General features: G+C 39.1%; 1 protein-coding gene across 1 annotated transcript; it reads left to right on the top strand.

Annotated features, from left to right (window-relative positions):
• The first annotated feature begins 5,711 nt into the window (after positions 1 to 5,711).
• On the top strand, positions 5,712 to 13,178 carry sco1.L (synthesis of cytochrome C oxidase 1 L homeolog). Its single transcript, XM_041576387.1, has 8 exons — positions 5,712 to 5,893; positions 8,009 to 8,119; positions 8,361 to 8,451; positions 9,855 to 10,052; positions 10,759 to 10,851; positions 12,079 to 12,194; positions 12,338 to 12,559; positions 12,912 to 13,178. Exons 1-7 carry the CDS (start codon positions 5,801 to 5,803, stop codon positions 12,470 to 12,472), a joined length of 837 nt encoding a protein of 278 aa, XP_041432321.1. The 5' UTR covers positions 5,712 to 5,800; the 3' UTR covers positions 12,473 to 12,559; positions 12,912 to 13,178.
• The last annotated feature ends 396 nt before the right edge of the window (positions 13,179 to 13,574 follow it).

Here is a 13,574-nt window from a genome sequence, read left to right as displayed (position 1 = left end):
CCAATCACTGTGTCAATCATGGGGAATCCTGCCCGGTTTTCCTAATTTGGAATATGTTTTGTTCAAGAACCTTCTGGCATCCAATTCTTTAATTTATTCATGCAGCACAAGTGAGGTGTAGTTGCACAACACCATTTCATGTAGCAAAGGCCCATCCTGTAGCAAAGAGAGTCAAATATAACCAGTGCTCTGCCTGATTCCTAGCAGGACAAGGTCTAGCCTAGATGTGGTTTCACGTGCAATGTTAAGTACATTGGTCTCATACGTTTTCTAAAGCACTTACAAGCAGTTGTGTTTTCTAGCAATTTATCATGAAGTGGCGTTTGACAATTTCCTGAAATGAAAAAAAATGATGTCAGAAAGACTGAATGTGAGAAATGAATTAAAGAATAAATGTGGGAGGTAGAGTGAGCCCAAAGAGATCGATTTATTTGACCAAAACACGATACTCTGGGGAGCCCTCAACATTGCCTCCTAAAGGTAGCGACTAGTTCCTATCCCTGGAAAGGACCGTCCCTAGTGGATAGGAAATAGATGATTCATATGGCAGTGAGCTAATTTCTATCCTCAGAGAGGACCTAATGCCTCTAGTGGTGAGGTACCAGGAAAGTATAGGAATTAGTCCAGTCTATAATGACAAAGCTAAATGCCATCCAGTACATGGACCTTCAAAGTAAGGTCCCAAATAAGGATAGACTCTAGTCTGTTCTAATAGAGCTAGCTATTTCTCATCCTTATAAAGGCCCTCACACTATATTAACCTTATAGTATGTTAAATAGATAGAAAACTATTTGCAACTCATTAAAGGACATATTTCTGCCATTTTTAGAGATTGCACTTAGTTATTCATATATAAAATGTGTGAAATCCATAATCTGTGTAAGATTGTTTTACTGCTATTTCATATGAGGTCCAGTAAAGGGATAGAAACTAGTCAGCTCATATGTGAACAATCTAATTCCCATCCTGTCTAAGAACCTTCTCTAACAGTACAGGGACCATCTGTATTAGGCAAAAACCTGACAGGTCCATTAAAGGGATAGAAACTAGGGTAATTCTAGGTAATTCCTATCCTGTCTAAGGACCTTCTCTAAAAGAGCCATTGACATACATCATAGGACTGCTCCTAGGTACCAGGGTTTAGCAGTCTACTAAAAATATCCAATTCCAGGTTCCCTCTGCCCAGTTATGACTAGGGATGCACCGAATCCAGGATTCGGTTCGGACAGGATTCTGCCCTTTTAAGCAGGATTCGGCCGTATTCTTCTGCCAGGCCGAACCAAACCCGAATTTGCATATGCAAATTAGGGGCGGGAGGGAAATCACGTGACTTTTTGTCAGAATACAAGGAAGTGAAACATTTTTCCCCTTCCCACCGGATTCAGTTCGGTATTCGGCAGAATCTTTCACGAAGGATTTGGGGGTTTGGCCGAATCCAAAATAGTGGATTCGGTGCATCCCTAGTTATGACCTAAGTTTATTGGTCCATACAAAATCCTTGTAATTCTAAGTCTGTCAAGGTTTGTTTAGAGCTGCCAATGGATGAATACTGTGATTCCCATTTCTGTAAGATGCTCCAAGACACCAACTATAGGGTCCAGAGGCAGCCCTTTGGGGGTAACATAACATCCTGCCTATGATCTGGTGTTTTTATGTTGTTTCCATAAACGCTACTCTAAATGAGCAGACAGCTATGGTACTGGTTCACTTATATTGCTATCCCTGAATTTGCAAGTAGGTATGGCCTGTTTCCCCTGTACCTTACCTGGCCAAAGGTGATCAGTGGAAGCCATTATTCTGGCTATTTAATTTTTACATGATTTTCTAATAGACTTAAGGTATGAAGATCCAAATTATAGAAAGATCCAGTATCCGGAAAATCCCAGGTCCCGAGCATTTTGGATATCAGGTCCCATACCTGTACTATCAACTAAAGCTGACTTTGACAAGTGTAACATTGTGCAGGGTCTATTTCAAGCCAAGTAGGTAAAGTTACCTTTAAACTTCTAAAAATTAACTGAAAAAGGTCATTTTATTTATGATTTTATTGAAAAATAAACATGTAGCAGGATCAGACAACAAATCTTTGACACAGTAGAAAGGGCAATATTTACTAAAATATATATTCCAGTTTGGTAAGATTCTTTAATATGCCACTTAATATGATATGAACTATCTGTTGCTTAAGTGTTCATTTTGGGGGTATAGTTTTCCTTTAAGTCTATATATAACCTGTCTAACTGCCAGTTGATCCAGAGGAAAGTGAAAAACCCTTTTGATCGAAGCCTTTCAATTTGCCTCAGAGGGGAAAAAAATTCCTTTCTGACTCCAAAATGGCAATCAGACTAGTCCTTGGATCAACTTGTACTATGAGCTATCTTCCATAACCCTGTATTCGCTCACTTGCTAAAAAGCCATCCAACTCCTTCTTAAAGCTATCTAATGTATCAGCCTGTACCACTGACTTTCAGTGCATGGCAGAAAAGCAAAGCTGTTTATGGTTAATGAATAGAATATTATTATATCTGTGTCATCATTTTTATCTTGCCATTGTTGCACCGTAATTGTGTGAGAGTAATGGTAAAAAAAATCCCAGCTCCAACAACAATCTTGTAGCTGCATTTGGGTGTGTAAATATTGAATAGAGTCTTAGCTGACATGAATTCACTGTGATCCCCCCTCACCCCACAGAAATTCAGAGGCAGTGATCCCTTCAATGCAAATTCTGTGTATCGCTATTCAGCGCTGGCCCGTCCACATCAAGACTCGCCACACTTATTCTTTGAAAAAAGCGGCTTTATTCAACTTGCATAAGTGATAACAGGCAGTGGGTAAGTGGTGCGAACTAACGCGTTTCGTGCCCTCTCTATTGGCACTTCATCAGAGTTCAAAATATGTCACGTGATAGCCCATTATATAGAGTGTCCAGTGTTAAACACCTGTGTATATAAATTAGCATAAATCCATTCCCTTCAATTACATCAAAACATCCCATTGGATACTTGTGAATCCCGAATTATAATACTAAATGAATTGATTCTACTGAATTACCATATAAATTATAGGGAATAAAACAGTGAATAAAAGTGGATAAAAAAGTGAAAGCATAAAAACAATTATAAAATGTAAAAATAAATATAAATATATTCTAGTGAATCCATATATTCATATAGTGATATTTGTGAATAAACACATTTTATACATTGTATTAAACCAACACACTATATTACCAAAGATTTTTGTTTGCTCACATTACATATAAGTCAATTGATTTATTTGATATCAGGAAATCCCAATACAGACTACATAGATATATGAAATCTCAATTAGTCTATAAGAGTAAATGTAGTAAATATAGTGTAAACATTAAAACCACTAGACTATTAAATAGGTGTTAAAAAGTATATATATGCATATCACAGCATGTTTCTTATAGATGATATTTAATAAAATTAATGTAGCTATATCATGCATATATAACCATATAAATTACTCATTTCTGACACACGTGAAATATAAATAGTTTCAAATGTTATTTAACAACGTTATTCCTTTATCTTATTGTATGTGGGAAGGGACACTGAGGAGTTATTATCTTACGCATATTCTCCATAGGGCTCAAAAAGTTAAAAGCACTATCCATAAGGGTTGTGATTATAAACGCTATCTTTACTGCTTCCGATTATATCTATGTTCTGTCTGAGTAATACTTCCTTATATATCTCCCTTTTATTCTATATATGACTTAACGTCACACTCTCTATTAAGTCCTTGAGGTGAAACTGTTTCTAATAATAGTATCCACTTGATTTCCTTTTTGGACAGCAGTTTATCAATATCTCCTTTTCTTTTCCCCAGACTGACAGTTTCAATTGCCTGGAATGAGACAAAGTATTCATTAGCATTATGTTCACTAACTACATGGGCAGCTATTGCTGAGGTTAAATCATTCCTATTTATACACGCTATGTGTTCTAATACTCTGTCTTTCACTCTTCTAGTTGTTTTCCCCACGTATTGTTTTCCACAACGGCACGTGGCCAAATATATGACATTTTCAGTACGACAATTGACATACGTATTGTTATTATAAATTTTGTCAGTCTGGGGAAAAGAAAAGGAGATATTGATAAACTGCTGTTCAAAAAGGAAATCAAGTGGATACTATTATTAGAAACAGTTTCACCTCAAGGACTTAATAGAGAGTGTGACGTTAAGTCATATATAGAATAAAAGGGAGATATATAAGGAAGTATTACTCATACAGAACATAGATATAATCGGAAGCAGTAAAGATAGCGTTTATAATCACAACCCTTATGGATAGTGCTTTTAACTTTTTGAGCCCTATGGAGAATATGCGTAAGATAATAACTCCTCAGTGTCCCTTCCCACATACAATAAGATAAAGGAATAACGTTGTTAAATAACATTTGAAACTATTTATATTTCACGTGTGTCAGAAATGAGTAATTTATATGGTTATATATGCATGATATAGCTACATTAATTTTATTAAATATCATCTATAAGAAACATGCTGTGATATGCATATATATACTTTTTAACACCTATTTAATAGTCTAGTGGTTTTAATGTTTACACTATATTTACTACATTTACTCTTATAAACTAATTGAGATTTCATATATCTATGTAGTCTGTATTGGGATTTCCTGATATCAAATAAATCAATTGACTTATATGTAATGTGAGCAAACAAAAATCTTTGGTAATATAGTGTGTTGGTTTAATACAATGTATAAAATGTGTTTATTCACAAATATCACTATATGAATATATGGATTCACTAGAATATATTTATATTTATTTTTACATTTTATAATTGTTTTTATGCTTTCACTTTTTTATCCACTTTTATTCACTGTTTTATTCCCTATAACTTATATGGTAATTCAGTAGAATCAATTCATTTAGTATTATAATTCGGGATTCACAAGCATCCAATGGGATGTTTTGATGTAATTGAAGGGAATGGATTTATGCTAATTTATATACACAGGTGTTTAACACTGGACACTCTATATAATGGGCTATCACGTGACATATTTTGAACTCTGATGAAGTGCCAATAGAGAGGGCATGAAACGCGTTAGTTCGCACCACTTACCCACTGCCTGTTATCACTTATGCAAGTTGAATAAAGCCGCTTTTTTCAAAGAATAAGTGTGGCGAGTCTTGATGTGGACGGGCCAGCGCTGAATAGCGATACACAGAATTTGCCTTGTAGACGCCGGCTTGGAGTTGCCGGAGTATCGCGAGAGCTGCGGCCGAGACGCCACAAGGAAGGGTGAGCTCCGTTTATATCTTCCACAACCCGTGTTTCTCCAGTGATCCCTTCAATCCCTACAAACTTCCAGCGACACAATGAACTGCCCCAAAAGCTGAGGTGTTACAACCTGTACTAAACCTACAATACAAGTTGGAATTAAGTTGCAGGTCCTGTCAAGAGTCCGCAGCCGCCGCTAGAACCCATTAACACTTTCCCACGTTTGAATTTGCCGCTCACAAATAGGTAAGCCGCAGTGGAGCGGTCACATGGTCGGATCACATGACCGTGACGTCAGGTCCTTTCCTAGGATAGCCGCTACCGACTCCTAAAGCACTGCAGCCACCATAACCAGTTCTGCGCATGGGCGCCAGCAGCTCCGCCTCCTATTACGTCATGACTGCCGGCGATTTTGCGTCTAGGATACGCCCCCCCCAAGTGGCGTCACCTGTTGTCGTGACGTCTTATTCTCCACCAGCAAGTACTGATCTAGCATCTACCTCTGGAAGATGGCGACGCTAATAGGAATGTCCGGGAGAGTGACAGTCTGGGCTGTGAGAGGGGCAACTCTCTGCGGACTGGCAACTCCGGTCCGAAACAGGGTACGTAAGAGGAGTAGGGGGAGCACGCAGACAGGGACACACTGAGAAAGACAGACAGACTGACTGAGAGACACTGACAGGCACAAACCTAGTGAGCAGTAACCAGTCACGGACAAAGTGACAGAAATACAATTGAGGGGGCTCATTTAAGAAGGAGAGGGATAAGGTGCAAAATGCAGAAAACTGTGTTTAGGCCCCAGTACATCTTGTAACACTGTCACGTGCCCCACAGGTCAGGAGTGCAAAGCTGCCAGTGTATAAGTCATATTGTTATAATATGTCCTAATGCAGAATCCATGATTTGCTGCTTCCAAAGACTTTCTGCTATTTGCCCTTGTCTGCCCTTGATCAGCAGTAGGACATGTTTCTCCTATGCATCCTCCCTTTCTGCTGTGTCATCATGAGCTGTGCTGAACTTCACTTCTGCTGACAGACCTACCTACCCTCTGCACATAAATTATTCACTTACCGACCTACCCTCTGCACATATATTATTCACCTACCTAACCTCTGCACATACTCTATTCACCTACCTAACCTCTGCACATACTCTATTCACCTACCTAACCTCTGCACATACACTATTCACCTACCTAACCTCTGCACATACTCTATTCACCTATCTACCCTCTGCACATACACTATTCACCTACCTTACCTCTGCACATACTCTATTCACCTACCTAACCTCTGCACATACACTATTCACCTACCTAACCTCTGCACATACTCTATTCACCTACCTAACCTCTGCACATACTCTATTCACCTATCTACCCTCTGCACATACACTATTCACCTACCTTACCTCTGCACATACTCTATTCACCTACCTAACCTCTGCACATACTCTATTCACCTACCTAACCTCTGCACATACTCTATTCACCTACCTAACCTCTGCACATACTCTATTCACCTACCTAACCTCTGCACATACTCTATTCACCTACCTAACCTCTGCACATACTCTATTCACCTACCTAACCTCTGCACATACTCTATTCACCTACCTAACCTCTGCACATACTCTATTCACCTACCTAACCTCTGCACATACTCTATTCACCTACCTAACCTCTGCACATACACTATTCACCTACCTAACCTCTGCACATACTCTATTCACCTACCTACCCTCTGCACATACTCTATTCACCTACCTAACCTCTGCACATACTCTATTCACCTACCTAACCTCTGCACATACTCTATTCACCTACCTAACCTCTGCACATACTCTATTCACCTACCTAACCTCTGCACATACACTATTCACCTACCTACCCTCTGCACATACACTATTCACCTACCTACCCTCTGCACATACTCTATTCACCTACCTACCCTCTGCACATACTCTATTCACCTACCTAACCTCTGCACATACACTATTCACCTACCTACTTACCCTCTGCACGTACAGTATTCACCTACTTACCCTCTGCACATACACTATTCACCTACCTACCCTCTGCACATACAGTATTCACCTACCTACCCTCTGCACATACAGATACCAGTCTTGCCACCCCTATATATTATCTAGGACATTATCCTCCTTTGTGCTATTTTAGCCATAATACATGTATCACCGATTTCACAACTGTGACCCAAACTTATACACAAATTCTGGGTCAAGTATAAGGTATTTACTTGGATAGAAGCTTGAACTTGATAGGCTTTTGTGTTTTTCCACCCTATTTTACAACTGTGTACCGGTATATAAGCATTTAAAAGCCGTTTCTCAGATACAGGGTCAGACTGGGTGGGCCCCGGGAAAACGGGTGGGCCCCACTGGCCCAGATCCACACCCGATCCTTTGGTTTGCTGATTTCTTTCAACGTAACTAGGTGGGGGAGGGCCGTGCAGCCTCCCCCACCCTCCTCCATGACGTTTTTCTTTGTGGCTGCAGCGGGGTGCAACCCCGAATTTTGGCCTTCTTCTTCTGGACTGTTCTCTGCCCTATTTACAGACAGGATTGACACTTTCTTCCAGCTGACAAATTCATTCACCTTTGCATTGATTTCTATATGCCAGGGAAACCATTGCAGAACAGTCCAGTATGGAGAATATTCAGACAATCTACTGATTACAATTTATTCTTTAACCTAGACTGGCAGTTACCTGTGTGCTGTTTGCTGCAGGAATTCTAGGAATAGTCGATTGCTCAGTACACTCCCACCACCTCCACCTGGGCAAAAGACAGGACCATCTAAACCAGGGGTAAGGAGAATAACTACATCCATATTTTGTATTATATTATTGTTATAACAGAATTTATACTAACTATAACAAAATATTACAAAATAAATATAAAAGGAAAATGAGAGACAGATGTCAATTGTTTGTTTGTTTGAGCGTGTGCAAAAATAATAGTAATAAGAATTTTGATTGAATTTGTAAAATAGTCTGTCTGTCCTGGATATTTTCTGCTAATAAGCTCCTCTGATGTTTCTCCCAGTAGCCTGTCTCCTGGAAATCGCTGGCGCTTACTGTTGCTTTGGGGGGAGCTTTAATGGCTGGAATGAAATACCTCAAAAAGGAGAAAGAGGACCGTAAGTTATCCATTCTGTCACCCATATTAATGTAAGCAATACACAGGCTGATAAAAGAGTCTGATTCGGTTCTTATCAGCAGCTTATTTGTCCATATATGGGGCCCACTGACTGACCCGCCTGAGCAATATCTGACAAAGAAGCAGTATTGGATGAGGACCATGTTGAGCTGGTGGTCCTCTGTAGACCCCAATGTATAATTTGTTAGATCGGCCTGATATGACCTTGCACATGTATGGACAAATCAGACCTTGATCCACTTGTTTGGTCACCTTTCCTCTGGAATATTGCAATGCTTACATCCCTGAAACTCTGAATTATATTAGAGGTGGCTGATATGTGTGCATGTATGTCTGTTGTGTGTTACTTATTACAGTACATAGTGCTTTATAGAATTATAATCGAATCGCAGTGTGGGGAAAAATGTGTATTGTCAAAAACATACCTTCTTTGCTTTGCTTCCATGTAGTAAAATACTAATCTGGTGCATTGATCTGATTTTTTGAAAGCACTAGATTTTGACGCAAAAAGAAATAGTTTAGCTGTTCAAGTAGCAGGTTGTAGCAGCTTAGTCATAAGTCAAGCAGGCACATGTCCATGGTATGCCTTTGACAGTAGGTTACAATAGCTGTGTTTCGTCTGCTATACGTAAGCAATAGTCCAGACTTGGTATTAAAATTGGATATTAAATATATACACATCATTACATACAAGTAACGTCTAAAGGGGAGGCTCACCTTCAAGTTAACTTTTAGTATGTTATAGAATGGCTAATTCTAAGCAAGTTTTCAATTGATTTCCTTTTTTATAATGTATTAATTATTTGCATTCTTCTGACTCTTTCTAGCTTTCACATGGGGGTCACTGACCCCATCTAAAAACAAATTCTCTGTAAGGCTAAAAATATATTGTTATTGCTAATTTACTCATCTTTTTATTCAAGCTCTCTCTTCTTCATATTTCAGTCTCTTATTCAAATCAATGTGTGGTTGGTAGGGTAATTTGGACCTTAGCTACCAGATTGCTGAAACTGGAGAGCTGCTGAATAAAAAGCTAAATAACTCAAAAACCACAAATAATAGAAAATGAAAACCAAATGCAGATTGTCTCAGAATATCACTCTCTTTAACGCTATTTAACATACTTTCAAGTTAACTCAAAGGTGAACAGCCCCTTTAATGTTGTTTAGTGTTGACATGCCATTTCTATGAATATCCAATGAAGGTGTGAGATTTTGAAATAAATTACCTGTATCTTTTTGGGCCATTCAGGCATTTATTAGTACCTTCTCTTTTGTGTTTACTTGTGTTGTGTTTACTTCATTTATATAATGTCTCACTGTGCATGGATTAATGGCTCTAATTTTTACATGAAATGTTTCTTTCCCCCATTTCTACTTGCAGAGCTAGAGCAAGAAAGGAAACGTTCCATTGGGAAGCCATTGCTGGGTGGACCCTTCTCTTTAATTGATCATAATGGGCAGCCTAAAACAGACAAAGATTATCTTGGCCAATGGGTCCTGCTGTACTTTGGGTTTACACACTGTCCAGACATTTGTCCTGAAGAAATTGAAAAGATGATTCTGGTGGTAGACGAGATTGGTAACGATATACTCCGTTGTTTCACCTTTCTTGTGTATACAGTCAAACTAACTATAAGTTTCTTATAAATGTTTGGCAGCTGATATTTCCTGGTTAGGTGTAATAAATTTAAAATCCCTGTTTTATTTACAGGTGTGGGTTTAAATATCTTCTATTTTTTAATAGCTTTTATTTACCTAAAGGTAAATAAGTGAAGGCTTAAGGCCATACACAGGCTAACCGTTTCAGAGTTGAGCTGGCAGCTTATTTGCCCTTGAAAATATCCATTTAACAGAAACATTTATTTTTAGTTACTGGTTCTTTAACTTTTTTTCTGCAGATTTTACTTTGTAGCATTCCTTATACAATTTATGCAAATCAGTGCTAAGAAGCCATGTTGATTACATAGGGCAAATAAACCTAGAGCAGACAAAGTGAGTTGATGGTGGTATTGACATTGGATGTAATCTACATAATGTATCCCTCAGAATATATTTTTTCATTAGTAACAAAAGAAATCCCCTAGGTTTATATATCATTTATCTGCAGTAGTTACAAGAGCTAACAATGAAGCAGAGGGCAAAACAACCTGCAGAGGCTGTGGGGGAAGCTGGGACCTTTAGGTGGAATAATTTGTAAAAGTTTGCATAAGGTGAAACTCTGAAGAACAAAAAGAGACATACTCATGTTTGTATGTACTAATCATTAGCTTTTTTGCCTTCCTTAGATAAAATATCAACTATCCCAAATTTAACGCCACTCTTCATCACTATTGACCCTGAACGTGACGGCAAAGATGCAGTAGCCAGCTATGTTAAAGGTAAGGTGAGAGGGCACGAAAATACCCTACACTGTAATTTTTACCACTTCTGGTCTTCCGCACCCCCACCTTTAAAGGAATTCTGTCATGAATTTTATGGTGTCGTCTTTATTTCTAAATTACACTTGTTTACACTGCAAACAATTCACTCTACCAGGTAAAATTTAATTCCTGAACCAACAAGTGTATTTTTTTTAGTTGTAATATTGGTGTGTAGGCAGCCATCTCAGGTAATTTTGCCTGGTCATGTGCTTTCAGAAAGAGCCAGCAATAGGGTGGAACTGCTTTCTGGCAGGCTGTTGTTTCTACTATTCAATGTAACTGAAGGAATCGTAATGGGACCTGGATTTTTACTATTGAGTGTTGTTCTTAGATTTACCATGGATTACCTCCCCATTGTTCTGCTGATGGACTCCGGTGGGGGAGGGGAGAAAGGGGAGGTGACATCACCAGCGCAGCAGTAAAGAGTGACTGAAGTTTATCAGAGCACAACTCACATGACTAAGGGTACTTGGGAAACTCGAAATATGTCTAGCCCCATGTCAGATTTCAAAATTAAATACAAAAAAGTCAGTTTGCTCTTTTAAAAAATGTATTTCAGTGCGAAGTCTGCTTGAGCAGCACTATTAACTGATGTGTTTTGAAAAATTATGTTTTCCCATGACAATATTCCTTTAAGAAGATGATTTTCTTATCCATTGCTTTGAGTACAGCTTCCTGGTAATGTTGATTCAGGAAGGGTTAGGGCTGTGCAAGATTCACCTGTTGCTGCTCAAGTCATATCCTTTATTCACTGAGGGCTGTGCAAGATTCACCTGTTGCTGCTCAAGTCATATCCTTTATTCACTGACTTGCATGACATGAATTGTATTGCCATCCAATAAGATTAAAGTATTTGTAATTGTTGAAGGGTCCCTGCCATCCTGACTCTTCCTAATTGCATTGACAGGAACGACGAAGTCTGACGAAGGGGCCCGCCCCCGAAACGTTACGTTGTAATAAACACGCAGGGCTTTGCCCGCATGCATTGAGCTCTGAGTGCCGGTTTTTCTTCTATTACGCTTATTGACAGGAATGAACCTGATTGACGACTCACTTAATTCATTAGAAGTTATACAGCAACAGAGTGATTTCTTTTAAAGTCTCTGTTGTCAGCTTGAATGTTTATTTTCTCTTCTTGTCCTGTCATAACGATGCACCTCAATCACCATCTTTTTCTTTTACTAGAATTTTCTCCCAAACTCATTGGATTAACTGGTTCCTCTGAACAAATCGAGAGAGTGGCCAAAGCTTATAGGGTCTATTTCAGCTCAGGACCAAAAGATGAAGATAATGACTATATAGTAAGTAAATTATTAGTAGGCTGCAATGTTAAAATGACTTTTTCACCAGAATAAACAAAGGGGTCACTTAAGGATCTTGTGACATCCTAGGCCAAAATGAAGTAAATGAATCCACTTGAATTGAATGCACCTTCTCCCGACAGGTGGACCATACCATAATCATGTACCTGCTTTCACCAGACGGATCCTTTGTGGATTATTACGGGCAAAACAAAAGGAATGCAGAGATTTCAGCTTCTATTGCATCGCACATGCGGAACTATAAACAAAACACATAACCAAAGGAGAGTCAAGACAAGCTTTGTGTATGGTGTAGTTACATTGCCTTATGACTTTTTACTTGATTCTGCTTGTTTCTCTATGTTTTAGGGTAGGGACACACTGGGCGATTTGGGGAGATTTAGTCGCCTGGCGACTAATCGCAGCGACTTTTCTCCCCGAATGCTTCCCCTCTCTCTGCGCCTGGCTAAAATGAAAAATTGCCTGCGCTAATCACACGCAGCGATTCGTTTTCCGAAGTCGCCCGAAGTTGCCTCACGAGGAAACTTCGGGCGACTTCGGAAAACGAATCGCCGCGTGTGATTAGCGCAGGCGATTTTTCATTTTAGCCAGGCGCAGAGAGAGGGGAAGCATTCGGGGAAGATTGGTCGTGGAAAGTCGCGGCGATTAGTCGCCAGGCGACTAAATCTCCCCAAATCGCCCAGTGTGTCCCAGCCCTAATGCTGCAAGAGACTGGCTCTGTAATATATAAATAAAAAACTTTTTTTTTTTGATTTTTACAGAAACCTGTGTGCAGAGTGGTGGCATTGTTAGGTGGAGCAATTGAGGTCAGGTCTCATTGTGCATGTAGACAGGAAAGATTCTGAAATCTTAGAATAAGCTTCTGAGGGCACAGTACCAACCACAGTAAGGTAGCATTTTTACTCTTTTCAATTGGTTAAATTGGTGTATTTGGGGTTTTTATTTATTTTTTTTAAAACCTTTCCTAAAAGTTAGTTTCTGTGTCACTTATTTGCTTACATTTAAGCATTTCATATACAAATGCACACACATATACATACAGAAAAGAAATATTAATATTGTGATATTTGTATCAAATGTACATGACTAACACATTCGCAGTTGCTTTTTCCCCAAAGGCAGAGTTATAGAATTGCATACACACTTTTTTGTTTTTTACACCTTAATCTTATTGGTATACTGGCTGACCATTATCCTCAAGATGCATCACAACCATTGTTGGACTGGGCCGGCGGGACGCTGGGAAAAAACCCAGTGGTACAGCTCTTGTGGGCCCCACCAGCACCCAGATCCCACATCTGAGGGATACTTCAAGCCGCGGCCTCACCTTTTTGGGTTGTCTCAGCAAAAATCAGTGTA

The sequence above is a fragment of the Xenopus laevis genome, chromosome 9_10L, assembly GCF_017654675.1.
Source record: "Xenopus laevis strain J_2021 chromosome 9_10L, Xenopus_laevis_v10.1, whole genome shotgun sequence".
Taxonomy (NCBI): Eukaryota; Metazoa; Chordata; class Amphibia; order Anura; family Pipidae; genus Xenopus; species Xenopus laevis.
This window is presented reverse-complemented; position numbering and strand designations above follow the sequence as displayed.